The sequence below is a fragment of the Jaculus jaculus genome, chromosome 1, assembly GCF_020740685.1.
Source record: "Jaculus jaculus isolate mJacJac1 chromosome 1, mJacJac1.mat.Y.cur, whole genome shotgun sequence".
Lineage (NCBI taxonomy): Eukaryota > Metazoa > Chordata > Mammalia > Rodentia > Dipodidae > Jaculus > Jaculus jaculus.
The window spans coordinates 163,261,160-163,288,892 of NC_059102.1; the positions used below are offsets into that span (position 1 = coordinate 163,261,160).

The 27,733-nt window shown below is 43.3% G+C and overlaps 1 protein-coding gene across 1 annotated transcript; it reads left to right on the forward strand.

Moving 5' to 3' along the window:
• The first annotated feature begins 1,643 nt into the window (after nucleotides 1-1,643).
• On the forward strand, nucleotides 1,644-20,111 carry Majin (membrane anchored junction protein). Its single transcript, XM_045137132.1, has 8 exons — nucleotides 1,644-1,744; nucleotides 6,094-6,139; nucleotides 14,685-14,760; nucleotides 15,302-15,427; nucleotides 16,953-16,984; nucleotides 18,151-18,242; nucleotides 19,973-20,036; nucleotides 20,091-20,111. Exons 1-8 carry the CDS (start codon nucleotides 1,644-1,646, stop codon nucleotides 20,109-20,111), a joined length of 558 nt encoding a protein of 185 aa, XP_044993067.1.
• Nucleotides 20,112-27,733: the final 7,622 nt, after the last annotated feature.

Here is a 27,733-nt window from a genome sequence, read left to right on the forward strand (position 1 = left end):
CAAAAAAAAGCCCTAGAGATTTCAACAGTCATTCTACCACTGAGCTACATCCCAAATCCAGCCCTAGTGATTTAAAATATCATCATGTCCTTGACTCTTAACTCTGAGTACCTGACAAAATGACCTTTTGGAGAAGAAACATGCCATCATTTCTTTCTCCATCTTCCCATTTTACAGAGTTCCCCACAGAAAGGACCTAAAGCAAGTAGAAATTCAGAATTAAAAAAACAAAACGAGGGCTGGAGAGGTGGCTTAGCAGTTAAGGCACTTCCCTCAAAGCCACAGGATCCAGGTTCAATTCCCCAGTATCCATGTAAGCCAGATGCACAAGGTGGCACATGTGACTGGAGTTCATTTGCAGGTGCTAGAGGCTCTGGCATGCTCTCTCTATTTAAAATAAAACTCCCAGAGCCGGTGTGGTGGCGCACACCTTTAATTCCAGTACTCGGGAGGCAGAGGTAGGAGGATCACCGTGAGTTCAAGGCCACCCTGAGACTACAGAGTGATTTCCAGGTCAGCCTGGGCTAGAGTGAGACCCTACCTCAAAAAATAAAATAAAACTCCTGGGCGTGGTGGCGCACGCCTTTAAACCCAGCACTCTAGGCAGAAGTAGGAGGATCACCATGAATTTGAGGCCACCCTGAGACTACATAGTTAATTCCAGATCAGCCTGGACCTTGCCTCAAAAAACCAAAAAAAAGAATGCAGAGGGAGGAGGATTGCTGTGAATTTGAGGCCACCCTGAGACTATATAGTGAATTCCAGTTCAGCTTTGGCTAGAGCAAGACCCTATGTTGAAAAACCAAAAATAAAAATAAATAAAACTAATCAGGCATGGTGGTGCATGCCTTTCATCCCAGAATTTGGGAGGCAGAGATAGGAGGATTGCCATGAGTTTGAGGCCACCCTGAGACTACATAGTGAAGTCCAGGTCAGCCTGAGCTGAGACCTTACCTCGGGGCAGGGTTGAAGTGGGGAGTAAGTGCTAAGAGTACGGTAGGCACTCTTTGGGCTCAGAATAGCCTCACAAGTGATGGGGAAAAATGAGTAATTGAAAATAAAGGAAAATAAATTCCTTAGCTCTGGTGAGAAAGTGTACTCCCCATTGGCTGTGTCAGGGAGCTGTGCTAATCCCTTGATTTCATCCAAAATTAATAACATAGCTCCTCCTATTTGTGCTCCTTATTAGTATATCCTTTGGGTTGTCTCATTTAACATCCACCTAGTTCCTGGGAAAGGGGTTGGGAAAAGGAGAATAGATTTAATTGAATAGATTGGGAGAAACACTTCATTGTGACAAAACCCCTGTGAAGCACCAGGGAAGATGTTACTATCATTAGTCTTAAGGAAGAAAAGTGGTTTTCATAAGGTTATAAAATAAAGAACTTAAATTCTGTCCTTCTGCCTTTAAGCATAGAGGTGGTTCCAATACCATGCATGTTCCCTCTACAAGAATGAGAATGGTCAAGAAAATTACTAGCAGAGCTAGTACAAGGGCATTGTTGCTGAGTGTTGAGCATTTTGCCCTAGAAGAGATGCTACAGACTGGACAAGTTCACCTGTATATAAAGAAATATCTTGATTTCTTTTTTTTTACTAATTCTCTAACATTTCTACTTTTTTTAGGTCACCACTGGGAAGCAATGGTCTTAAAACCTTTCACCTACCCATTTCCAGAGACAAGGTTTTTTCATATAGGACTCAATGTATATAAATTCAAACTCAGATATGGCAACAGCATCAGGTAATTTTATAGGTAAGGGGGTAGCCTTTGTGAGCATGGGTATTCCCCTAAGTCATCCTTTATTCAATTCAGGGGAATGGCAGGGTTAACACTTCATAGGACTCTTTGCCAAGTACTTAATATTTACAGTATTTTTTTTAATTTTAATTTAATTTAATTTATTTATTTGAGAGCGACAGAGAGAGAGAGAGAATGGGTGCACCAGGGCCTCCAGCCACTGCAAACAAACTCCAGAGGCATGTGCCCCCTTGTGCATCTGGCTAACGTGGGTCCTGGGGAATCGAGCTTTGAACTGGTGTCCTTAGGCTTCACAGGCAAGTACTTAACCACTAAGCCATCTCTCCAGCCCTATTTACAGTATTTTTTATTGATATAAATTCCCATATTAGGTACTTATTGCCTTTGAGGCCGTGTTTCTCAAAAGTTTTCATTTCATAGCCAGGCATGATGGCACACGCCTCTAATCCCAGCACTCAGGAGGCAGAGGTAGGAGGACCGCTGTGAGTTCAGGATCACCCTGAGACTACATAGCCTGGGCTAGAGTGAGACCCTACCTCAGAAAAACAATCTTTTTTTCATTTCAAGATTTCTTTGCACTCTTAAAATTATTAAAGACCAGCTGGGAGTGATGGCACACACCTCTAATCCTGCACCCAGGAGACTGAGGTTAGATCACTGAGTTGGAAGCCAGCTTGGGGCTACAGAATGAGTTCCTAGTCAGCCTGCGCTACAGTGAGATTCTACTGCAAAATCAAAACAAACAAACAAACAAAAAATAACAGCCAGAGTATTGATACATGCCTGCAATCTCAGCACTCAGAAGGTTGAGGTAGGTGGATCATGAGTTTGGAGTCCCTTGGGCCAGTATAGCAAGTTCTAGGTCACTCTGAGCTATGCAGTGAGACCTTGTCTCAAAAATCAAAGGCAGCTCATATAGATGTGTAGTGGGAAAAGGTAGGCATATATTAACTTTCAGATCATTGCACAGATATTCTTTTGACCTTATATAAATTTTTCTTTAATGTTTGAGGTAGGGTCTCACTGTACCTCAGGCTAACCTGGAATTCACTATGTAGTCTCAGGGTGGCCTGGAACTCGTGGTGATTATCCTACCTCTGTCTCCCGAATGCTGGGATCAAAGGTATGCACCACCACACCCTGTTAAATTTGGACTAAAAAAAATTGACTGGACTGAGGGTATACAGCTCAGTATAAGAGTACTTCATTGGCACCACAAAACACAACAAGAAAACTTGGTATGAGAGTTTGGAGGGTTTTTTTGTTGTTTTTTTTTTTAATTTTTCGAGGTAGGGTCTCCCTAGCCAAGGCTAACCTGGAAGTCATTATGTCGTCTCAGGGTGACCTTAAACACATGGCAATCCTACTATCTCTGCCTCCCAAGTCCTGGGATTAAACACATGCACCACCATGCCCATCTATGGGCTGAAAAGATGGATTAGTGGTTAGGGTGCTTGCCTGCAAAGTCTAAGGACCCATGTTCTATTCTCCAGATCCCACATTAGCCAAATACACAAAGGTGAGGCAAGCACAAGGTCACACATGCCCACTAGGTGTTGCACGTGTCTGGAGTACAATTGTAATGGCTGAGGCTTTGGAACTCCATTTCTATCCCTCTCTCTCTTTCTCAATCTCTAAATAAATAAATAAATACATTTTTGTAAGTTTATTTATGTATTTTCAAGCAGACAGCTATAGCAAACAGAGAGAATGGGCATATCAGGGCCTCCAGCTACTACAAACAGACTCCATAAGCATGTTACTTTGTGCATCTGGCTTTCCATGGGTACCGGGGAATCAAATTTGAATCATTAGGCTCTGCAGGCAAGTGCCTTAACCACTGAGTCATCTCTCTCCAGCCCCCAAATATTATTTTTTGTTTTTATTTTTCAAGGCAGGGTCTCACATCAGCCCAAGCTGACCTGGACACTCTGTAGCTCCAGGCTAGCCTCAAACTCATGGTGATCCTCCTACCTCAGCCTCCCAAAAGGTGAGATTATAGATGTGTGCACAGCCCATTGTATAAATGTCCTCCATCATTTATAATTTCCTTTCTTAAAAAATAATTTCTAGGGGCTGGAGAGATGGCTTAGCGGTTAAGCGCTTGTCTGTGAAGCCTAAGGACCCCGATTTGAGGCTCAATTCCCCAGGACCCATGTTAGCCAGATGCACAAGGCCGCACGCATCTGGAGTTCCTGTGCAATGGCTAGAGGCCCTGGCACGCCCATTCTTCTCTCTCTGCCTCTTCCTCTCTTTGTCTGTCACTCTCAAATAAATAAAAATAAACAAAAAAATTTAAAAATAATTTCTAGGGCTGGAGAGATACTTTAAACCTAAGGACTCATGTTTGATTTCCCTATTACCCATGTAAGCCAGATGCACAAGGTAGCACATGCATCTGGTGTTCATTAGCAGTGGCTAGAGGCACTAATGTGCCCAACCTCCCCTCCCTCCCTCTCTCTCTCCATCTCTTTCAAATAAATTAAAAAAATTAAATAAATAAAATAATTTCTTTTCAGGTGTGGCGGTACACACCTTTAATCCCAGTACTTGGAAGGCTGAGGTAGGAGGATCATTGTGAGTTCAAGGTCATCCTGAGACTACACAGTGAATTCCAGGTCAGCCTGAACTATAACAAGACTCTACCTTGAAAAACCAAATAATAATAATAATAATAATAATAATAATTATTATTATTATTATTATTATTATTTCTAGAGCCAGGAGTGATGGTACATACCTTTAATCTCAGCAATTGGGAGATGAGGTAGGAGGATCACTGTGAGTTTGAGACCAGCCTGGGACTACAGCGTGAGTTCCAGGTCAGCCTGGGCTAGAGTGAAACCCTACCTCCAAAAACAAAAGCAAAAACAAAACTAACCAGCCGGGTGTGGTGGCACACACCTTTAATCCCAGCACTCCAGAGGCAGAGGAAGGAGGATTGCTGTGAGTTTGGGGCCACCCTGAGACTCCAGAGTGAATTTCAGGTCAACCTGAGCTAGAATGAAACCCTACCTTGAAAAAGCAAACAAACAAAAAAGTTATTTTTATTTATTTATGAACAGAGAGAGAGGAGAGAGATTGTATGCACCAGGTCCTCTTGCCTGTGAAACAAATTCCAGACACATTTGCCACTTTGTGCATCTGGCTTTACGTGGGTCCTGTAGAATCAAACCCAGGGCAGCAGGATTTATAAGCAATCACCTTTAACTGCTAAACCATCTCCCCATTTCTTAGACATGTTCTTAGACATGGTCTCATGTAGCCCAGTCTAACTTAAAAGTCAGTATATAAGGCTGGAGAGATGGCTTAGCGGTTAAGCGCTTGCCTGTGAAGCCTAAGGACCCCGGTTCGAGGTTCGATTCCCCAGGTCCCACGTTAGCCAGATGCACAAGGGGGTGCACGCGTCTGGAGTTCGTTTGCAGAGGCTGGAAGCCCTGGCGTGCCCATTCTCTCTCTCCCTCTATCTGTCTTTCTCTCTGTGTCTGTCACTCTCAAATAAATAAATAAAAAATGTTAAAAAATTTTTTTAAAAAAAAGTCAGTATATAGATGAGGATGGCCTTGAACTCCAGGCCCTTCTACCTCCACTTCCCAAGTGCTGAAATTCAGGTGCACATGACCATACTTGACACTTAAATTTACTTTTTTTTTTTTTTTTTTTTTTTTTGGTTTTTCGAGGTAGGGTCTCACTAGCCCAGGCTGACCTGGAGTTCACCATGTAGTCTCAGGGTGGCCTTGAACTCACAGCGATCCTCCTACCTCTGCCTTCCAAGTGCTGGAGTTAAAGGCATGCACCACCACACCTGGCCCAAAGGTTAAGATTTTATAAAATTATTCTTTGCTGCTTTGTTAAGGACAGTACACAAAACTGGATTGTTTTCCCTGTGTAGCAGTAATGATTACTGACTGCTAGTACAACTTAGTGCAACTGGCTAGCACTAGCAATTTTACCTACCACTGATTTTGAACTAATGGTTACAAATTAAAAAAAAAAGAAGAAGAAGAAGACGACGAAGTTTTGTCCTGGGAGACCCTTTGAAAGGATCTTGGGTACTGATAAGGCTCCTAGACCATACTTTGAATGCAGTTGGTACAAGATTAACAACCTTCATAGTGTGACTGCCAGACCTTAGCAGCTTTAACAGATAAGATGTTTTGGTACAGCCTTACAGCAATGCTCAAACCACACTATCTGGGTGATTCCTTTTCCCCATGAGCACTGGGTCAAACACAAAACTGTAACGTATGTCACATTTCTTTAGCTTTACCAGAGCAGATCCTGGACAGAGTGCCTTCTTAGATTGCTTGTTTTATCTGTTTACTTCCTAGAGGAGAAGAAACAGAAAATAAGGAAGACATCATTCGGGAGCTGGAGGTAGGGAACTTTAAGGTTGCTCCTTAGGCCAGGATTCTACCCAAACACATATTTTATTCCTACAAACTGAGTCATAACCTCCACTTGATAACTTGGTTTCTCCCTGCCATGTTTCCTCTGCAAAGAAGCTACTGTTTTTTCAGGGAAATATAAAGCCCATATCCTTTCTCAGTTCTAGCTCAAGTGTCAGCACCTTTGAAGCTCTGTGTTATTTTGTTTCTACCAGAATTCCCAGACAGGGCAGCTCTCCTTTGTGGCAGCTGGCACAGAAAAAGCTTCCAGAGGACTGCTGCCTTCCAGGCTTCTGGGAAACTTCGCCATCTCAACCACCACCTGGTATTTGATGTTCAGGAAACTCAATTGTAAATATACAGACAAGTCTGCTGTGTCTTCATTTCAATTGGAAACATTTGCAGTTGCTTTGTTCCCACTTCATTTTCACTCATTTTCTACCTTGCTCTGCTTGCTTTGAGTTCTCCCAGCAGAAGGACTGAGCAGGTGGACAGCTTTATAAACTAGTGAAAGCATTGCACAAGTAGTTTTTGGATCCTGGCCCAGGGTTTCAGTGCTGAATATGACACTCTCATGAGCATTGCGACTCTTGGCAAATCATTTGTCAGTCTGGGTACCAACCAGCTCATCTGTAAAATGAAAAGTTTAAATTAGTTTATCTTCTAACTTCACAGCACAGAGACTAGTGACTAGTGGTCTAAGAAGACATATACATCCACATTTGAAAGAACATTATCATACATTTATAAACAAAATTCTGTGACACTAAGACTGAGTGAGTAATGGCCTTAAAAAGTACCTGTTCAAGCTGGGTGTGGTGGCATGTGCCTTCATTCCCAGCACTTCGGGAGGCAGAGGTAGGAGGATTGCTATGAGTTTGAGGCCACCCTGAGAATACAGAGAGAATTCCAGGTCAGCCTGGGCTAGAGTGAAACCCTACCTTGCAAAAAAAAAAAAAAAAAGTACCTGTTCAGGCTGGAAGGATAGCTTAGCAGTTAAGGTGCTTGCCTGCAAAGCTAAAGGACCTAGGTTTGATTCCCCAGGACCCACATAAGCCAGATGCACTAGGTAGTGCATGTGTCTAGAGTTCGTTTGCAGTGGCTGAATGCCCTAGTGCACCCGTTCTCGCTCTCTCCCTCTCTCTTTCTCTCTCTCCCAAATAAAAAAAAAAAAGTAAGGCTGGAGAGATGGCTTAATGGTTAAGGCGCTTGTCTACGAAGCCTAAGGACCCAGGTTCAATTCCCCAGAACCCACATAAGCCAGATACACATGGTGGCACATGCATCTGGAGTTTGCAGTGGTTAGAAGCTCTGGCACATCCCCTCCCTCTCTCTCCATTTGTAAGTAAATAAATAAAAATATTAAAAACAAACAATCAAAAAGCTATTGTTACTATTTGGCTAAATGCTGAAAGGCACATTAGAATCTTGCAAGACTTCAAGAATCACTATAAATAACAATAACTTTAATATAGGACCATGAAAGCTGGGCATGGTGGTACATACCTTTAATCCCAGCATCAGAAGGCAGAAGTAGAAGGATCACCATGAGCTCAAGGTCATCCTGAGACCCCATAGTGAATTCCAGATCAGTCTGGGCTAGAGTGAGACCCTACCTCAAAAAACAAAAACAAAAGTCATCATCATAATAATATAAAACCACAAATCTTGGCATGTTGGCACACACCTGTGATACCAGCACTTAGGAGGTAGAGGCAGGAGCATTGTCGCAAGTTCGAGGCCAGCCAGTAAGTAAATCTAAATAAGTGACCATGAAATTTTTTGCTTAACTCAGTTGTTTATTAACTATTAATTGTAGGCTGAATTTTGCTATACTTTAGTGAATTAGAGGAAAGCCCCAAGCAGCTTTGAAATGAGCACAAACTTTTAGAGCCTGTCACCCTAATTTTTTTCTTTTTTTTGGAGGTAGGGTTTCACTCTAGTCCAGATTGACCTAGAATTCACTATGTGGTCTCAAGGTAGCTTTGAACTCACGATGATCCTCCTACCTCTGCCTACCAAGTGCCGGGATTAAAGGCATGTGCTACCATACCTGGCTCCTTTTTTTAAAAAATTTATTTGAGAGAGGGAAAGTGGGGTGGGGGAGGGGGAAGAATGGGAATGCCAGGGCTTCCAGCCACTGCAAATGAGCTTCAGATGCCTGCGCCACCTTGTGCATCTGGCTTATGTGGTTCCTGGGGAATCGAACCAAGGTCTTTTGGCTTTGCAGGCAAGCGCCTTAACTGCCAAGCTATCTCTCCATCCCGCCCCCCCATTTTTTAAAAAATAGTTTTGTTTTACGCCTTTAATTCCAGCACTCAGGAGGGAGTTCGAGGCCACCCTGAGACTACATAGTGAATTCCAGGTCAGCCTGAGCTCGAGCAAGATCCTATTTCAATAAAACAAAAACTCTCTCTCCATATGTACACACACACACACACACACACACACACACACACATCTCCAGTGCCTGCCACACAATATGTGGTGGCTAGAGAGCATTTTCATACATTTCTATGACATATTAAAGTTTTCAAATTGCATTCTTGGGTTGGTTGGGGGGTGTGTGTGTGTGTGTTGTGCGTGTGTGTTTGTATTTGTGTGGGTGTATATGTGGAGACCAGATTGGGTGTCTTCCTCTTGATTACTCTCTAGATTATTTATTGAAACAGGATCTCTGACTTAAGCCCAGAGCTCACTGATTTGGCTAGTGTACCTAGCCAGCTTACCCAGAGATCCTCTCTCTCTCAGGAACACTGGGATTTCAGGTGGGTTACCATACCCACCTGGAATTTACATGGGTGCTAGAGGTCCTATGTTTGCACAGCAAGCACTTTATTGACTGAGACATCTCCCTAGGGCCTATTTGTATTTAAGACAAGGTCTCACTCATGTGAGACTTGGCTGTCCTCAAACTTGGCATTGTTCTTCCTTCTTCTGCCTTGAAAGTGCTGAAATTATAGGTATAAGTTACTACAACCAGCACCTTTATGAGACACACGCTTACTATGTAGCCTGGGATTGTAGCCCATGTATCACCATACTGAGCTGTACTTTTTTGTTTTGTTTTGTTTTATGAAGTAGGGTTATGTGTGAGGGCACATTGTGTGTGAGGGTGCACCAGCATGTATGTGCACATGTATATGGAGGCCAGAGGTTGACCTTGGATGTCTTCCTCATTTGCAAGCAACCATATTTAACAACTACCTAGCCCCTCCACCTTGTTTATTTTTGAGGCAGGATCTCACTCTTGCCCAGGCTGACCTGAAACTCACTCTGTAGGTCCAGGCTGACCTCAAACTCACAGTGATCTTCCTACCCATGCCTCCCAAGTGCTGGGATTAAAGGCATGCAGTGTCATTTCTCCAGCCCATAAATATAATTTTGCTTAAATCCCCATACTGTTGGGAGTGGTGGCGTACACCTTGAATCCCAGCACTCAGGAGGCAGAGGTAGGAGAATTGCTGTGAGTTTGAGGCCAGCCTGAGACTACATAGTAAATTCCAGGTCAGCCTGGGCCTAGAGCAAGACCCTACCTAAAAAAAAAAAAAAAAAAAAAAAAAAAGCTGAGTGTGGTGACACTCTTGGGAGGCAGAGGTAGGAGTTCAAGGCCACCCTAGAATTCCAGGTCAGCCTGGGCTAGAGTGAGGCCTTAATCTCGGAAAAAAAAAAAAAAAAAAAGCATTTTCCATTGACTAGATGTGTTCAGCCATGCTCTCAGCTTTGGCAGCACTATTTTTCTAGCTGTGTAACATTTTGTTTTTGGAGTCACAGTCTCACACATAGCTTAGTCTCTCCTGGAAGTCACTATGTAACATAAGATGGCCTTGAATTTACAACAGTCCTGCCTCCACCTTCTGAGTGCTGGGATTACAGATGTGAGCCAACGTTCTTGGCTTAGCTCTGCCAACTTCAATAATTTTTTTTCTTTTTATATTAGTTTTTTCATCTGTAAAATGGGGATAATGGAGGTTCCTATCACATGCAGGCTTTGTGAGTGTTAATATGTGCAAAAACAGACATATAGGCTAGGTGTGGTAAAGGTATACCTGAAATCCTAGCTCTTGAGAGCCTGAGATGGAAGGATTGGGAGTTTAAAGCTAGATTGGCCAACAAAGCAAGTTCCAGGCCAGCAAGGTCTTATCTCAAAAAAGGGGGGGGGATGGGCTAGAGGGATTGCTTAGTGGTTAAGGCATGTGGTGGTTTGATTCAGGTGTCCCCATAAACTTAGGTGTTCTGAATGCTAGGTTCCCAGCTGATGGAGATTTGAGAATTAATGCCTCCTGGAGGCAGTGTATTGTTGGGAGCGGGCTTATGGATATTATAGCCAGTTTCTGCTTGACAATAATTGGCACACTCTCGTGTTGCTACTGTCCACCTGATGTTGGCCACCCTCTGCTCATGCCATTGTTTTCTCCTGCCATCATGAGCTTCACCTGAAGTCTGTAAGCCAAAATAAACCCCTTTTTCCCAAAACTGCTCTTGGTTGGGTGATTTCTGCCTGCAATGCAAACCTGACTGCAACAGTATAGTTGGTACTGAGAGTGGAGTTGCTGCTAGACACCTGACTGTGTGGCTTTGGCTTTTTGGAGCTGATTTCAAGAGGAATGTGGAAGGATTTGAAACCTTGTCCTAAGAGATGCCTTGCAGTGCTATAAGTACAACTTGATGGACTATTCTGGTCAGAGTTGAAAGATCTGAATGCAGTAAGAACTGTGGACTATGAGGTTTGACTTGTGAGGATGAGAAAGAGCTTTACCTGGACTAGACTAGAAGCAGTTTGTGTGAGAGGCTTGCCTATGTCCTGAAAATTTGTGCAGGGTTGCTTTGTGTAGAAATTGACTGGGGTGAGCAGAGATTAAATATTTGGGTGAAACTTTTGCCCGTTCAGCTGCAATTATATAAGAGATTGCAACCTTTGAGATTGGGTCAGCTGACCTGCATTGGGGCAACAGGAAGACTCTAGACTATTTTGAAGGGGCCTGAATGCTCAAGGAGTGTCCTGTACTTCAAAGTCTGCTTTATTCCCCCCTGGATTGACAAGTTGGCACACTACCTGGTACTATGGAGTATAGGAGGAAAGAGAGGGTCATGGAATTTTTTTTTTTTTTTTTTTTTTTTGGTTTTTCGAGGTAGGGTCTCATGTTAGTCCAGGCTGACCTAGAATTCACTATGTAGTCTCAGGGTGGCCTCAAACTCATGGCAATCCTCCTATCTCTGCCTCCCGAGTGCTGGGATCTAAAGGTGTGTGCCACCATGCCCTGTGGGTCATTGTATTTGCAACATGGTCTTGTGTTTTGTAAATGGCCATGGGCAGTGTGAAGCAGGTTTGCTGGATGCCTGCACAGCGACCAGATGGAGCCGTGAGGATGGCCCATGGTTTGCAAGGGAGACCCAGTGGAGATGCCAGGACCACAAGATAGCTGCTAAGGAGGGCTGCTGGCCCCAGATGAAGTTTTCCAGGACTGTGAGTAGCCTAGGAGGGGCAGAATTGGAACTCCAGAGACTTGTTTCTGATTAGTATTATCAGACTTGGAGATTTGTCACTGGCTAGAGTTGTTGGACTTGAAGCTATAGAGTTTGATGTTTGCCCTGGTTGTTTTAAATCTTGTATTGGCTGAGTATTTCTTTGCTATGCCCAATGTCATTTATTTTTTTACTTTATTTTCATTTATTTATTTGAGAGAGAGGGGAAGAGAAAGAAGCAGAGAAAGGGAGAGAGCAAATGGCATGCCAGGGCCTCCAGCCACTGCAAATGAACTCCAGATGCATGTGCCCCCTTGTGCATCTGGCTTACATGGGTCCTGGGGAATCAAACCAAGGTCTTTTGGCTTTGCAGGCAAATGCCTTAACCACTAAGCCATCTCTCCAGTATCCCCAATGCCATCTTTTGCAGTGTAAATAGTTTTGGGGGTATTTTTTTTTTTTTTTTTTTGCTGTTCTGACTCAGTTAAAAGACCTTGGATTAAGCCAGGCATGGTGGCACACGCCTTTAATCCCAGCACTCAGGAGGATCACTGTGAATTTGAGACCATCCTGAGACTACATAGTTAATTCCAGGTAAGCCTGGGCCAGAGTGAGACCCTACCTTGGAAAAAAAAAAAAAAAAAAAAAAAAGAGCTTAGATTATGGGGATGTTTGAACATCATTAGGATTGATAAAAATATGGGGACTTTTAAAGTTTTAAAGAATGCATTGCATTTTACATCATGTATGGTTATCATTTTATGGGAACCAGGGGCAGAATGTGGTGGTTTGATTCAGGTATCCCCCATAAACTTAGGTGTTCTGAATGCTAGGTTCCCAGCTGATGGAGATTTGAGAATTAACACCTCCTGGAGGCAGTGTATTGTTGGGGGCAGGCTTATGGGTATTATAACCAGTTTCCCCTTGCCAGTGTTTGGCATACTCTCCTGTTGCTATTGTCCACATGATGTTGGCCAGGGAGGGGGGAGGGGTGATGTACATCCTCTGCTCATGCCATTGTTTTCCCTTGCCATCATGGAGGTTCACCTGAAGTCTGTAAGCCAAAATAAACACATTTTCCCACAAGCTGCTCTTGGTCAGCTGATTTCTGCCAGCAATGTGAACCTGACTGCAACAAGTCACTTGCCTGCAAAGCCTTAAGGACCCAGGTTCAATTCCCCATTACCCATGTAAGCCAGGTTCACAAAGTGGTGCATATTTCTGGAGTTTGTTTTCAGTGACTAGAGGCCTTGGTGCGCCCATTCTCTCTGTCTCTCTTCTCTCTCTATGCTTGCAAATAAATAAATATATGGCTGAAGAAATGGCTTAATGGTTAAGACACTTGCCTGTGAAGCCAAAGAACCTAGGTTCGATTCTCCAGAACCCATGTAAGCCAGATGCACAAGGTGGCACTTGCATCTGGAATTTGCTTGCAGTGGCTTGAAGCCCTGGCATGTCCATTCTCTCTCTCTCTCTCTCTCTCTCTCTCTCTCTCTCTCTCTTTCTCTCTGCCATTTTCTCACTCTCTGTCTGTTTCTTCCTCTCTAAAATAAATAAATACATAAAATATTTTTTAAAAAATAATACTCCACTTTCTGCTGGGAAACCTCAAAATTAAATAAATAAATAAACACATATGAAAACAACAAAGGACCTAGGGAGATCGCTCAATGTTTTGTTTTTGTTGTTGTTTTGTTTTTGGTTTTTCAAGATAGGGTCTCACTCTAGCCCAGACTGACCTGTAATTCACTCTCTATTTTCATGGTGGCCTCGAACTCACGGCAATCCTCCTACCCCTGCCTCCCGAGTGCTGGGATTAAAGGTGTGCGCTACCATGCCCGGCTGATGGCTCAATGTTTAAAGGCACTTGTTTACAAAGCCTGCCAGCCTGGGTCCAATTTCCCAGCAAGTGTCCACATGGCCTGTCTGGGTTTAGTTCCCCAGTACCTTTGATCCCAGCACTTGGGAGGCAGAGATAGGAGGACTGCTGTGAGTTTGAGGCCACCCTGAGACTACATAGTGAATTCCAGGTCAGCCTGGGCTACAGCAAGACCCTACCTTGAAAAAGCAAACAAACAAATAAATAAATAAAAAGAGAGAGAGATGCTAAACTTAATCAGGTATATATACTACTTCAAGTACATCTTCTGTAATAAATATAAACCATGAATTGGAGAAATGGCTTAATAGATAAGGCACTTGCCTGTGAAGCCTAAATACCCAGGTTCTATTCCCTAGTACCCATGTAAGCCAGATGTACAAGGTGGCACATGCATCTGGAGTTCATTTGCAGTGGCTAGAGGCCCTGGCGTACCCCTTCTGTCTCTATCTGCCTCTTCCTCTCTCTCAAATAAGTAAATAAAATGTTTATGGGTTGGAGAGATGGCTCAGCGGTTAAGGTGCTTGCCTACAAAGTGAAAGGACCCAGGTTGCTATCCCCAGTACCCACATAAGCCAGATGCACAAGATGATACAAGCATCTGAGTTTGTTTGCAGTGGCTGGAGCCCTGGCATGTCCATTCTCTCTCTCTCTCTCTCTCTCTAAGAAATAAATAAATAAAACATAAAAATATATTTAAATGGTGGCGCACGCCTTTAATCCCAGCACTCGGGAGGCAGAGGTAGGAGAATCGCTATGAGTTCAAGGCCACCCTGAAACGAGAGTGAATTCTAGGTCAGCCTGGACTAGTGTGAGACCCTACCACAGGGGAAAAAAAAAAATAAAGAAATAGAAGCTATGCATGTGGAATATAGTACATACCCCAGGCTAACTCCTGTAAAGTTTGAGATAACAGCTAACTAGAGCTGGAGGGAATAGCTCTCTGGAGAAGCTGCCTTTTGAATTGTACCTCATAAGACAGGTAGGTTTGGACAGGTGCTGAGTAGAGAGAGCATTTCAGGTAGAAGGGGCAGCAAAATCACAGAACGGAGAAGCAGGGGTCATGTTCAGGCAACGACAAATAGTTCAGTTTCATTAGAACACAGGTATGTGAAAAGTAATGAAAATGTAAATGGAAAGATTGGCTGAAAGTCAATGATCTTAATATCATTTCAAATACCTTTTTCAGGATTCTATTCGTGTAGTCTTGGCAAACTCAGACAACCTGCAACCATTTGTCACACAACACTTCATTGTGTTTCCCTGTATCCTTTTTTTTTTTTCCTGGATTTTTTTTTTTGGGCCTATAGATAGGGTCCTATGTAGCCCAGGCTTAATTTGAACTTGCTGTGTTTGGTAGAGATAGGTTCTCATGTAGTCCAGGCTTGACTTGAACTCGCTATGTAGTCAGAGATGACCTTGAACTCCTGATCCTCCTGCTTTCACCTATCAAGAGCTAGAATTACAAGTGTGCACCCCCACACCCAATGTGTTTTTTGAAACTGTCTCACTATGTAGCACTGGTTAGCTTGACATTCAGTATGTAGTTTGTGGTAACCTGAAACCCACAGTGGTCCTCCTGTCTCAGCCTCCTAAATGCTGGGATTACAGGTGTGTACCACCTTCCATACCTGCATTTTCCTAGCTATTGATGAGCTACAACTCACACTATAAATTCAAATGGAAGCAGGAAGCCCAAAGGCAGTTTAGAGGGTAGGTGAGGGAAAAGAGAGATGGGCTCATCCCTCAAATTGGTCATAGGGATGTATTCTGGCCTCCTTCCTCATTCCTTAACACCATTTCTAGATAAAAGCAAATGGGAGAGAGTTTCCCACCTGAAATTTAAACATGGAGAAATCATCTTGGTTCCCTACCCGTTTGTCTTCACGCTATATGTGGAGATGAAATGGTTTAATGACAGCTTTCAACCTGGTAAGTAGGATGATGGGAATGAGGGTGGTAAAGAAGGAAATGGAGGGCTGGAGAAGATGGCTTAGTGGTTAAGGCGTTTGCCTGCAATGCCAAAGGAGCCCAGCTCGATTCCACAGGATCCACGTAAGCCGGGTACACAAGGTGGTACATGCGTCTAGAGTTCGTATGCAGTGGCTGGAGGCCCTGGCATGCCCATTCTCTCTCTATACCTCTTTCTCTCCCAAATAAATCAATAATTTTTTAAATCTCAACAAGAAAGAAATGGAACTGGCCATGGAGATGCATACCTTTAATTTCAGCACTCAGGAAGCAGAGGTAGGAGGATTGCCATGAGTTCAAGACCACCCAGAGGCTACAGAGTGAATTCCAGGTCATCCTCTGCTAGAGTGAGACCCTACCTGGGGGTGAGGGGAGAAGGAAATGGATTAGCAGTGTGGTGAATATGGCACAATGGTCTGCTAAACTGGGCTCCAGCCACACAGTGTAGAGGCTGGAGTACTCACTCCAAGCCTGGGTCAATGCCCAATGACTTAGCTATTGAACAGGTGTATGAATCGAGAAATTACTTAATCTTTCTGTGCATCCTTTGTGAAATGGTGAAGAAACATGCTAGTTTCCACAATTAAATATATAAATATTTTTAGATGGAAAATGCAAGATCTGACTTATAGTAATCATTCAGTGAAAGAAAGATCCTGTAAACACTCCCATTTTAGAGCATTCAGTAGCCCTCACATGTCTTCAAGTCTTCAAGGTATCTCTCTTTTTTTTTTTCTGTTTGAGATAGGGTCTCATTCTAGCCCAGGCTGATCTGGAATTCACTATGTAGTCTCAGGGTGGCCTTGAACTCATGGTGATCCACCTACCTCTGCCTCCCAAGTGCTGGGATTAAAGGTGTGTGCCACCATGCGCGGCTCAATTTTTAAAAAATATTTTTTATGTTTATTTATTTATTTGAGAGACAGAGAGAATGGGCACACCAGGGCCTCCAGCCATGGCAAATGAACTCCAGACACATGTGCCATCTTGTGCATCTGGCTCATGTGGGTCCTGGGGAATCAAACCTGGGTCCTTTAGCTTTGCAGGCAAGGGCCTTAACTGCTAAGTCATCTCTCTAGCCCATATCTCAATTATTAATATCTAAGGGACATGGCTACTTTTACTCATTGGGAGACAGATAAACACCTGCTAGTTTGATTTGAAAAAAAAAAAAAATGCAAAGGCCTTGCCTCAGAGGATATCTAATTTGTCACTGATGCCTAAAACCTAAGTTTTTCTGTTATAGTAAAGTTCATCTTTTGAGAGGCACATTTTTAAAGTGTGTGAATCAAACCCATGTCATCTGATAGGTGGCAGTTGTCCTGGAACAGGATAGGATGAAAATCCAAAAGATACTGTTTCTAGGCAGAAGGGAAAGAGTTCATAGGGAAATTTTGTCTTGGGCCAATTCCAAGAAGTAAATAGAAGCCAGAAATCCAGGTAGATCAATCTTGACCCATTATGACATTCAAATTTCCTATTGCAGGGAAACCAGTAAACAACATTCCTTTTGAGCTGGTAAGTTTGCCTCTTCCTTACAAAATGAAAATTGCCTTTATTGCCTCCTCTTGTCCCAAAAGTGCTGTTCTTGTTTCTTCCTGTGCCTTTGCCCCTCATTTGCCGTCCAGGTCACATCAGAATTATAAACATGAGACCATGTTTCCCCTTGTCTAGATTTCAAAGGCCATGTCTCTGACAGAGTGTCTATCCTTGCTACAATGGTGGCACTAAAAATTGCCTTTGGAAGCTGGGCGTGGTGGCGCACGCCTTTCATCCTAGCACTCGGGAGGCAGAGGTAGGAGGATCACTGTAAGTTCAATGCCACCCTGTGAGACTACATAGTGAATTCCAGATCAGCCTGGACTAGAGTGAAACCCTACCTCAAAAAAAACAAAACAATGGAAATGGCTTAGCAGTTAAGGTATTTGCCTGTGAAGCCTATGGACCCCAGTTCAATTCCCCAAGACTCATGTAAACCAGATGCACAAGGGGCACATGCATCTGGAGTTCCTTTGCAGTGGTTCAAGGCCCTGGCATGCCCATTCTCTTTCTCTCTGCCTCTTCCTCTGTCTCTCTTTCAAATAAATAAATAAAATGTTTTTCTTAAAAATGCTTTTAGAGGGCTGGAGAGATGACTTAGTGGTTAAGTGCTTGCCTGTGAAGCCTAAGGACCCCAGTTCGAGGCTTGATTCCCCAGGACCCACATTAGCCAGATGCACAAGGGGGCACATGCATCTGGAGTTCATTTGCAGTGGCTGGAGGCCCTGGCGTGCCCATTCTCTCTCTCTCTCTCTCTGCCTCTTTCTCTGTCTGTCACTTTCAAGTAAATAAATAAACATAAAAAATTAAAAAAATATATATAGTGATACTAATTTTCCTTTAAAAAGTGCTTTTAGATTAAACATGAACCTAGCATTGAGGTTGGTTAAGTTCAGCCCCCAAAACTTGGCATTATAGCTGGTTAGCTCAGGCCCCACTCAGAACCTACAAATGATCCCAATTTGGGTCTTTAAATAGGCTTCACCCCTTCCTGCCTCTTCATGGGCAGGAATTCCTCATAATCTCTCCTCTATCCTTCTCTTAATCTAATAAAATCTCTATATACTTCAAAAATTATTGCCTTTGCCGAACTGTGAGCCACTCTGGAAAAGGAAGGGCCACAGGAGTCTGGTTCTTTCCTGAAGGCTCTGTCTGAGAAACAAGCAGGAGGAGTACCAATGAAGAAACGAAAACTCATGGAAGAGCCGCATTCCCCCAGCAGGCCAGGGGCACACAGGTCAGTGGTATGGGGAAAGGCTAACTCCTGCCTCCTACTCAGGTTTTGCTACTTATTTACTGATTACTGATTTTACCCTTGGGCGAGTCATTTTCTTTTTGGGGGTTTAATCAGTCCCTGCCTATTCCAGGGAGTAGACTAAGGTAAAGGAAGCAAGTTGATATTTGAGATGTAATTTGAACACACTCCCTTTCTCAGCAGAGTGGTTCTGCACATCAAGATGAAGGTTGAAGCCGGGCATGGTGGCGCACGCCTTTAATCCCAGCACTTGGGAGGCAGAGGTAGGAGGGTCGCCATCAGTTCGAGGCCACCCTGAGACTACATAGTGAATTCCAGGTCAGCCTGAGCTAGAGTGAGACCCTACCTCGAAAAAAAAAAAAAAAAAAAGATGAAGGTTGAAAGCTAGGCATGGTGGCATATGCCTTTAATTCCAGTACTTTGAAGGCTGAGGTATAAGGATCACTATGAGTTCAAGGTCAGCCTGGGCTGGAATGAGACCCTATCTCAAAAAACAAAAAAAAAAGAGCTACAGAGATGACTTGGCCATTAAAGGTGCTTGCTTACAAAGCCTGATGGCCCTGGTTCAATTCCCAAGTTACCCATATAAAGCTGGATGGACATTTGTTTGCAGTGGCAAGAGACCCTGGCACACCCCTACTCACCCCCTCACACACATATATACATCAGGAAGAAAAAAAAGAGCTGGGCATGGTGGCACACGCCTTTAATCCCAGCACTCAGGAGGCAGAGGTAGGAGGATTGCCGTGAGTTTGAAACCACTCTGTGACTACATAGTGAATTCCAGGTCAGCCTGGAGCCAGAATGAGACCCTACCTCAAGAAAGAAGGAAAGGGAAGGGAAGGGAAAGAAAAGAAAGGGAGGAAAGAAAGAGAGAAAGAGAAAGAAAGAAAGAAAGAAAGAAAGAAAGAAAGAAAGAAAGAAAGAAAGAAAGAAAGAGAAAAAGAGAGAGAGAGAAAGAGAAAGAAAGAAAGAGAAAAGGAGAGAGAGAGAAAGAGAAAGAAAGAAAGAAAGAGAAAGAGAGAGAGAGAAAGAGAAAGAAAGAAAGAAAGAAAGAAAGAAAGAAAGAAAGAAAGAAAGAGAAAGAAAGAGAGAAAGAGAAAGAAAGAAAGAGGGAGGGAAGGAAGGAAGGAAAGATGGAAGGAAAGAAAGAAAAGAAAGAAAGAACGAACAGCTAGTCATGGTGGTACACACCTTTAATACCAGCACTTGGGAGGCAGAGGTAGAAGGATCACCTTTGAGTCTAAGGCCAGCCTGAGACTACATAGTGGGTTCCAGGTCAGCCTAGGCTAGAGTGAGACCCTACCATGAAAAAAAATGACGAACACACACACACACACACACACACAGGCTGATCCTATGCCTTCCAGATGTACAGGTCAGTGACAAGTACTAGGGAGTTTATTTCAAGACAGGTGGTTTATGGTTCTATTTGATTTAACTGAATTTTCCGAAAGGTGAGGGTTCAAGTCTTTCCTTCTTTATGTGCAATAGAATATTTCCTGTTTTTATGCCTTCAAATGTCTCAAATTGGAATTCTATTGTGAATTAAAGCAACCAAAGAAAATTTGGTCACACAATTTTTCCTGCCAACTAAGGGTAGTATAAAAATAGATAACTTGTTGAAATATTCATTTGAGACACATTTGCTTGAAAGTGATAATGTTGCCACAGCCGGTAACATTTCCTGGGCTTTTTCCTCTCCATTTCAGGGCCAAGATGGAGACTTCTAGCCAAGGCTCAAGCAAAAAGAAAGCCCCATTAGAAACCATGAAGGTAAGCACCAAAATGGAGGGTTTGAAGCTCTTGACAGTTCCTGCTCTGTTACAGGACAGGGTTCCTGTTAACTGAACATCTTGGTCCTTGAAGCAGATTGAATTGACTGAACCCATTCTCAAGTTTCTCTATTTGTAGAACAACATTCAACTTTTCATCCTGACCACTTGTCCCCAAAGTAACTGTATAATATACACATACATGAACATTTTTTTGTACCTTTTTTTTTTTTTTTTTTGAAGTAGGGTTTCACTCTAGCTCAGGCTGACCTGGAATTTACTATGTAGTCTCAAGATGGCCTTGAACGCACAGGGATCCTCCTACCTCTGCCTCCCAAGTGCTGGGATTAAAGGTATGTGTCACCATGCCTGGCTCTGTTTTTGTATTTTGTATTTTTTTTTTTAATGGGAGAGTGTGAGAGAACAAGAGAGAAAGAGAATTGGTGTGCCAGGGCCTCCAGCCACTGCAATCAAACTATAGACGTATATGCCCCCTTTTGCACATATGCAACCTTGTGTGCTTGTGTCGCTGTGCATTTGGTTTACATAGGACCTAGAGAGTCAAACATGATTCCTTAGGCTTACAGGCAAGTACCTTAACCACTAAGGCATCTGTCTAGTCCCACATGAGCTCTTTTGTGCATATGACTTTATGTGAGTACTGGGGAGTTCAACCCTAGCTGTCAGGCTTTGCAAGCAAGTGCTTTTAACCTCTGAACCATTTCCCCAGCCTTCACATCCATGAATATTGTTAAGAACTCTTCGCAGCTTAGAAAAAAACCTGCTTCTTGGGCTGGAGAGATGGCCTGGCAGCTAAAAGAACTTATTTGCAAAGCCTGATGGCCTGGGTTCAATTCTCCACATAAAGCCAGATGTACAAAGTGGTGCATGTATCTATAGTTTATTTGCAGTGGCAAGAGGCCCTGGTGCATCCATTCTCTTTCTTTCCTTACAAATAAATATATAAATTATTTTGAGGGACTTTGATTCCCCAGTAACCAGTACTACTTAAGCCGGATGCACATGGTGGCACATGCATCTGATGCTCATCTGCAGTGGCTGAAGGCTCTGGCATGCCCATGGCTCCTTCCCCCACCCCATCTGTCTGCCTGTCTCTCAAATAAAAATTCCGGATGTGGTAGTGCACACCTTTTATTTTTTTTTTAACTGTTTTTCCTTTGGCTTATTTTTATTTATTTATTTGCGAGCAACAAAGGGTGGGGAGAGAAAGAGAGAGAGAGAATGGGCACATTGGGCCTCCAGCCACTGCAAATGAACTCCAGATGCATGCACCCCCTTGTGCATCTTCCTTATGTGGGTCCTGGGGAATTGAATCAGGGTCCTTAGGCTTTGCAAGCAAGGAACTTAACCACTAAGCCATTTCCCCAGCCCTGTGGTGCACACCTTTAATCCCAGAACTCGGGAGGCAGAGGTAGGAGGATTGCTGTGAGTTCGAGGCCACCCTGAGAGTACATAGTGAATTCCAGGTCAGCCTGAGCTAGTGAGACCCTACCTCCAAAAACCAAAAATAATAATAATAAATATAAAAATTTTGATTTTTTTTAAATGCTTTTTAGCCAGGCGTGGTGGCGTACGCCTTTAATCCCAGCACTCAGGAGGCAGGGGTAGGAGGATTGCCATAAATTCGAGGCCACCCTGAGAATACAGATTGAATTCCAGATCAGCATAGGCTAGAGTGAGACCCTACTTTGAAAAACAAAACAAAACAAAAAAGCTGGTATATGCCTTTAATTCCAGTACAGGTAGGCTAGATCACTGTGAATTTGAGGCCAGCCTAAGACTACATAGTGAATTCCAGGTCAGCCTGGGCTAGAGCAAGACCTTATTTGAAAACAAAATCAAAAAATAAACAAGGGCTGGAGAGATTGTTTATTGGTTAAGGCATTTGCCTGCAAAGCCACGGGATCCAGGTTCAGTTCCCTGGACCCACATAAACCAGATGTACCAGGTGGTGCATGCATCTGGAGTTTGTTTGCAGCAGCTGAAAGCCCTGGCACACCATTGTCTCTGTTTCTTTCAAATAATAATAAAAAAAAATTTTTTAAATGTATTTAAAAAACAAACAAAAAAGGCAGGGTGTGGGGCTGGAGAGATGGCTTAGCAGTTAAGACGTTTGCCTGCAAAGCAAAGGACCTCAGTTCAATTCCCCAGGACCCACATAAGCCAGATGCACAAGGGGGCACATGCATCTGGAGTTTGTTTGCAGTGGATGGAGTCTCTGGTGCACGCATTCTCTCTTCCTCTCTCTGCCTCTTTCTCTCTCTCTCTCTCAAATTAATAAATGAAAAATAATTTTTTTAAGTTAAAAAAGAAAAGCCAGGCATGGTGGCACACGCCTTTAATCCTAGCACTTGGGAGGCAGAGGTAGGAGGATCACCCTGAGTTCAAGGCCACCCTGAGACTACATAGTGAATTCCAGGTCAGCCTGGGCCAGAGTGAGACCCCACCTTGATAAACCAAAAAAAAAAAAAAAAAAATCTGGGCGTGGTGGCACACACCTTTAATCCCAGTACTTGGGGAGGCAAAGGTAGATTGCCTTGAGTTCAAGGCTACCCTGAGACTACATAGTGAATTCCAGGTCAGCCTGGGTTCAAGCAAGAACCTACCTCGAATACAAGACAAAACAAAACAAAAAAAAGCTGTTCCTTGAATTCTACAGTTGAAGTAATAAAATAGTTCTTGGAGCTGGAGAGATTGCATAGCAGGTAAGAATGCTTACCGTGCAAGCATGAGGACCTGAGTTCAATGCCCAGCACCGATGTAAAAAACCAGGTACTGGTCCTGCATGGCTAAACCCCAGACTGAGGTTGGCAGGGACAGGAAAACTGCTGGGACTCACGGCTCAGACCATCTAACAGAAAGACAGTCTAAGTTCCAGGTTCAGTGAGTTCCAAGTTCTGTCTTAAGGAAAGAAAGCAGAAAAGCGATGGTGGAAGACACACACATGCACATACACGTTGAACCTGGAGCTTATTTACTTGAAGCTACCCTTGAGTGTACACCAGACCTCTGCCTCTGGTAACAGAGTTTGTAAAGGAAGGGCCATAGTTTTATACCATAGCCAAGCAGCTCACTGAGTGATTTTAGGCTGAAAGTTGCCTCCTCCTGTCTCTCCCATCCTTTACAGAAGTAAGAAAAAGAAATGAGAAAATACAAGAGGAGTACATGAAGCTCTGGAGAACAAGAGCACTTTGTGACAACCAAGATAATTGCTGTTAAAGAACATTTCCCTCACTCCCTACCCTTCATACCTCCTATTCTTAGTTTGACACATCATCTCCTCAAAAACAGTCCCCACAGCTTCTTACTCAACACAATTACCTTAAAGGAACATGTTTACTGATTTTGACTCAAAGACTTTGTTCCCAGGGAGAGGATTTCTTCTAAATTAAATTGATCACAATGACTCTCAGTACAAGCCACTTGAGCTGGAAAAATTGACTTTGCTTCTGTGGTTCAGTGCTCGGTTCCCCCCTCCCCCTTTGTGGAAAGTTTGTGTTGAGGATCACACACAGCCAGTGATGACTGTGCATGTCTCAACACACTGGGAAGCCTGCTTGGGGAAAGCATAGAGTAAAATGCTTGTCTCATGAGAGGTGTTTGGGGAAGAATAATGAAGAGAAGACCCCTTCCCTGTGTTCTTTCTGGTCCAAGACCCAGAGACTAAGACTTTGGGGGGATTAAACAATGGAAGAGAGCAGATGAATAGTCTAAAAGTGGAACAAACTGACTGCTCGCAGCTTGTTTTGCACCTGTGCTTGAGCTCCACTTCTTTTTTTTTTTTTTAAAGATTCACTTTTTTTAAATTTTTTAAAATTTTTATTAGCATTTTCCATAACTATAAAAAAAATCCCATGGCAATTCCCTCCCTCCCCCCGACACACTTTCCTCTTTGAAATTCCATTCTCCATCATATTACCTCCCCATCACAATCAATGTACTTACATATATACAATATCAACCTATTAAGTACCCTCCTCCCTTCCTTTCTCTTCCCTTTATATCTCCTTTTTAACTTACTGGCCTCTGCTACTAAGTATTGAGCTCCACTTCTAAGCAGGTCTAGTTTTCAGGGATCCCCAGTGGTACCCTCTCAGTCTTCCTCAGGCCACATCTTTCTTCTTTTCTTCACTGGCTGTTCAAAAGAGTTATCTGAATGGTCTCCTTTCTTGCTATAGTTCTTTCACTTTTGCAGGAATGTGACCTAGGGGCTGTCCCATGGTCTTAGATTTGAAAGGTTTGTAAAGAAGTTTATCTCAGAAAGATCTGCCATTCTAATTTGAAGCTTATGCTCAGGACAGAGGCCAGTCCTAGCTTCCAGGAAGCCTACCATGTGTCTGCCTCCCAGAGCCGCTCTGCTACTGACTTCTTCAGCAGCATAGCGTGAGGAATGTCATTCTGCTGGGCAGTCAGGCTTCAGGCTCTGCTGGGTGAGGACAGGCAAGCTGGCAGGGATTCCAAAGAAAATGTCTGCACCTTGTTTCTGACTATCAGGGTGTTGACCGGGAAGTGTTCTGTGCCAAGAACTGGGTTGTAGGATGTCCTCTTCAAAGTACAAAGGAATTTCCACCAAGTAGTGGCACATGGAGAAACATAAGATTACATTGTCATGTTTCTACCTGGCCTGGCTCTGGCCATGCTAATCATATTTACTTATTAACAGCATTGTGACCTTTTCATTGTGTCTGTCTAGAATGCTGTACTCTCCCTGACCATCTCATCCCAATTGTGACAAAATCCTATTCATCCATCAAGGCCCCTTGCAAATATCACTTCCTCTTTGAAGCCCTCCTTAACAACCACCATCTGCACTACCGCCCTGTGCAACATATGTTCAGGGAACAGCTTCATCACACTGTCTTGCAGCATATGGTTTTACCCCAGGGGCTGTACATTTCTTCAAGGTGACATTTGGTCTCTCCAGTCTCTAGCCATAATAGGCAGTCAGCAATAGGGAATGGGCTCAGCATGGTGGCGCATGCCTTTAATCCCAGCACTTGGGAGGCAGAGGTAGGAGGATCACCATGAGTTCAAGGCCACCCTGGAGCTACATAGTGAATTCCTGGTCAACCTGGGCTAGAGTGAAACCCTACCTCTAGAAGAAAAAGAAGAAGAAAAAGAAGGAGGAGAAGGAGGAAAGTAGGAGTATTACTATGAGTTTGAGGTCACCCTGAGACTACATAGAACATTCCAGGTCAGCATGGACTAGAGCAAGACCTTACCTTGAAAGAAAATGGAGAGAGAGAGAAAGAAAGAAAGAAGAAGCATATGATTTTTTAGGCAGGGAGGGGATTGAGGTAGGGTCTCCCTCTAGCCCAGGCTGACCTGCAATTCACTATATAGTCTCAGGCTAGCCTCAAATTCACAGTTATTCTCCTACCTCTGCCTCCTGAATGCTGAGATTGAAGGGATGTGCCACTCTGCCTGGCTTAAAGTATGATTTTTTTTTCGTGGTAGGGTCTCACTCTAGCTCAGGCTGACCTGGAATTCACTATGTCGTCTCAGGGTGGCCTCGAATTCACAGCGATCCTCCTACCTCTGCCTCCCAAATGCTGGGATTAAAGGCATGTGTCACTATAACTGGTTTCTGATTTTTTTAATATTTTTATTTAGTTACTTATTGGAGAGAGAGGCAGATGAAAGACAGAGGGAATGGGTATGTGAGGGCCTCCAGCCACTGCAAATGAACTCCAGATGCATGGACCACCTTGTGCATCTGGCTTTATGTGGGTACTGGGGAGTCAAACCTGGGTTCTTAGGCTTTGCAGGCAAGCACCTTAACCACTAAGTAATCTCTCCGGCCCAAGCATATGAGTTCTAAAATGAATAAAGACAGTCCTATAGTAGGAAATGAAGGACCTACCTGGGCAGTCAAAAGCCAGGCTCAGGGCTTGGAAGATAGCTTAGCAGTTAGGCACTTGCTTGCAAAGCCTGTCAACCCAGGTTCAGTTCCTCAGTAGCCAGTTCATTTGCAACAGCAAGAGGCATCTATATATTCATTCTCTCTCTGACTAATAAATAGTGATTTAAAAAAAATGCCAGGCCTGGGACTGGAGAGATGGCTCAGTGGTTAAAGTACTTGTCGGCAAAGCCTAACAATCAGGGTTCACTTCCCTAGTACCTACATAAACCAAATGCACAAAGTGGTGCATACACCTGGAGTTCATTTGCAGTGACTGGAGGCCATAGTGTACCCATTCTCTGTGTCTCTCTTCTATCTCGCTCTGCTTGCAAATAAGTAAATAAAATAAAAATATTTTAAAATCCAGACCCCAGTGCTAATGTGAAATCACCAGAAAATACCATTTATATCATCAGGCCCTATAGGCGTAAAGTTAAGATATTTTAAAGTTTTGTTTTTGTTTGTTTCTCTTTGTTAGAAAAAAAAAGAAGAAGCCCAGCAGGGTAATCAGGAGATTCCAACCTCTGAGACCACTGATGTCCAGGAAAAGGGTAGGGCTTTCTTTTTTTCTTTTTTTTTTTTTTTGTAATTGATGGTGGTATTTACAGTTGTTTGAAACAGAGTCTTGCAGTGTAGCCTGGCTGACCTAAACTCTTAATCCTCCTGTTTCACTATCACGAGTGCTGAAATAAGCATGAGCCATCATACCCAGCCTCCTCCTGCTTCTGATCGTAAGGTGGGAGGTTTTGCACAACCGTTAGAAGAGATAGGGTTTCTGTCTCTGCGTAGCTGAAGGATTATCTCTTGGAAGTACTTTCTCTTCTTCTGGAGCATCAGTGTTAAAATGAAAGGTACGGGGGATGGAGGTGTGGTTCAATTGATAGTATATTTTCTTTTTTTTTTTAACTTTTTGTTTTGTTTTGTTTTTTTAATTTTTTAAATTTTTTTATTTTTTAAATTTTTTCATTTTAATTAACATTTTCCATGATTATAAAAAAAGTCCCATGGTAATTCCCTCCCTCTCTCCCCCCTTGTTTTGTTTTTTTGAGGTAGGGTTTCACTCTAGCTCAGGCTTACCTGGAATTCATGTAGTCTCAGGATGGCCTCGAACTCACTGGGATCCTCCTACCTCTGCCTTCCGAGTGCTGGGATTAAAGGCATACTCCACCATGCCCGGCTGATAGTGTGTTTTTTTAGTATGCATAAGGCCCTGGGTTCAGTCCTCAGCAATGCATAAAACCTGTGGTATCTGTTTATAATCTCAGCACTAGGGGACATAGAAGCAGGAGGATCAGAAGTTTAAGGTCATCCTCCCCTCATAGGTTTGAAGCCAACCTAGGCTACATGAGAACCTGTCTGAAAACAAAACAATAAACTGAGCACTTAGAAGGCAGAGGTAGGAGGGTTGCCATTTGTTTGAGGCCACCCTAAGACTACATAGTGAATTCCAGGTCAGTTGGCTAGAGTGAAACCCTACCTTGAAAAACAAAACAAAAGATTAAAAGTACAGAAAGTCTCTGCAAGACTTGGGAACACAGAAGAAATGATGCTTTACAGCTTTCTGATCTCTTACCCAGCATGAGGACTCAGAGTGAGCTGCAGTTATTCCAGAAGCAGGATATAATCACATGAGTTCTTGGGCAAGTTGGTAATCCATTTGTTGTATGCCTGAGACTTGAGCCTGACTTTGAAAAGCCTCCAAAGCCAGAATAACATCTTACTGAGCTGAAGTGAAACTGGAAAGGTCAGAGCAAACATCTCACCTGGCTTTAAAT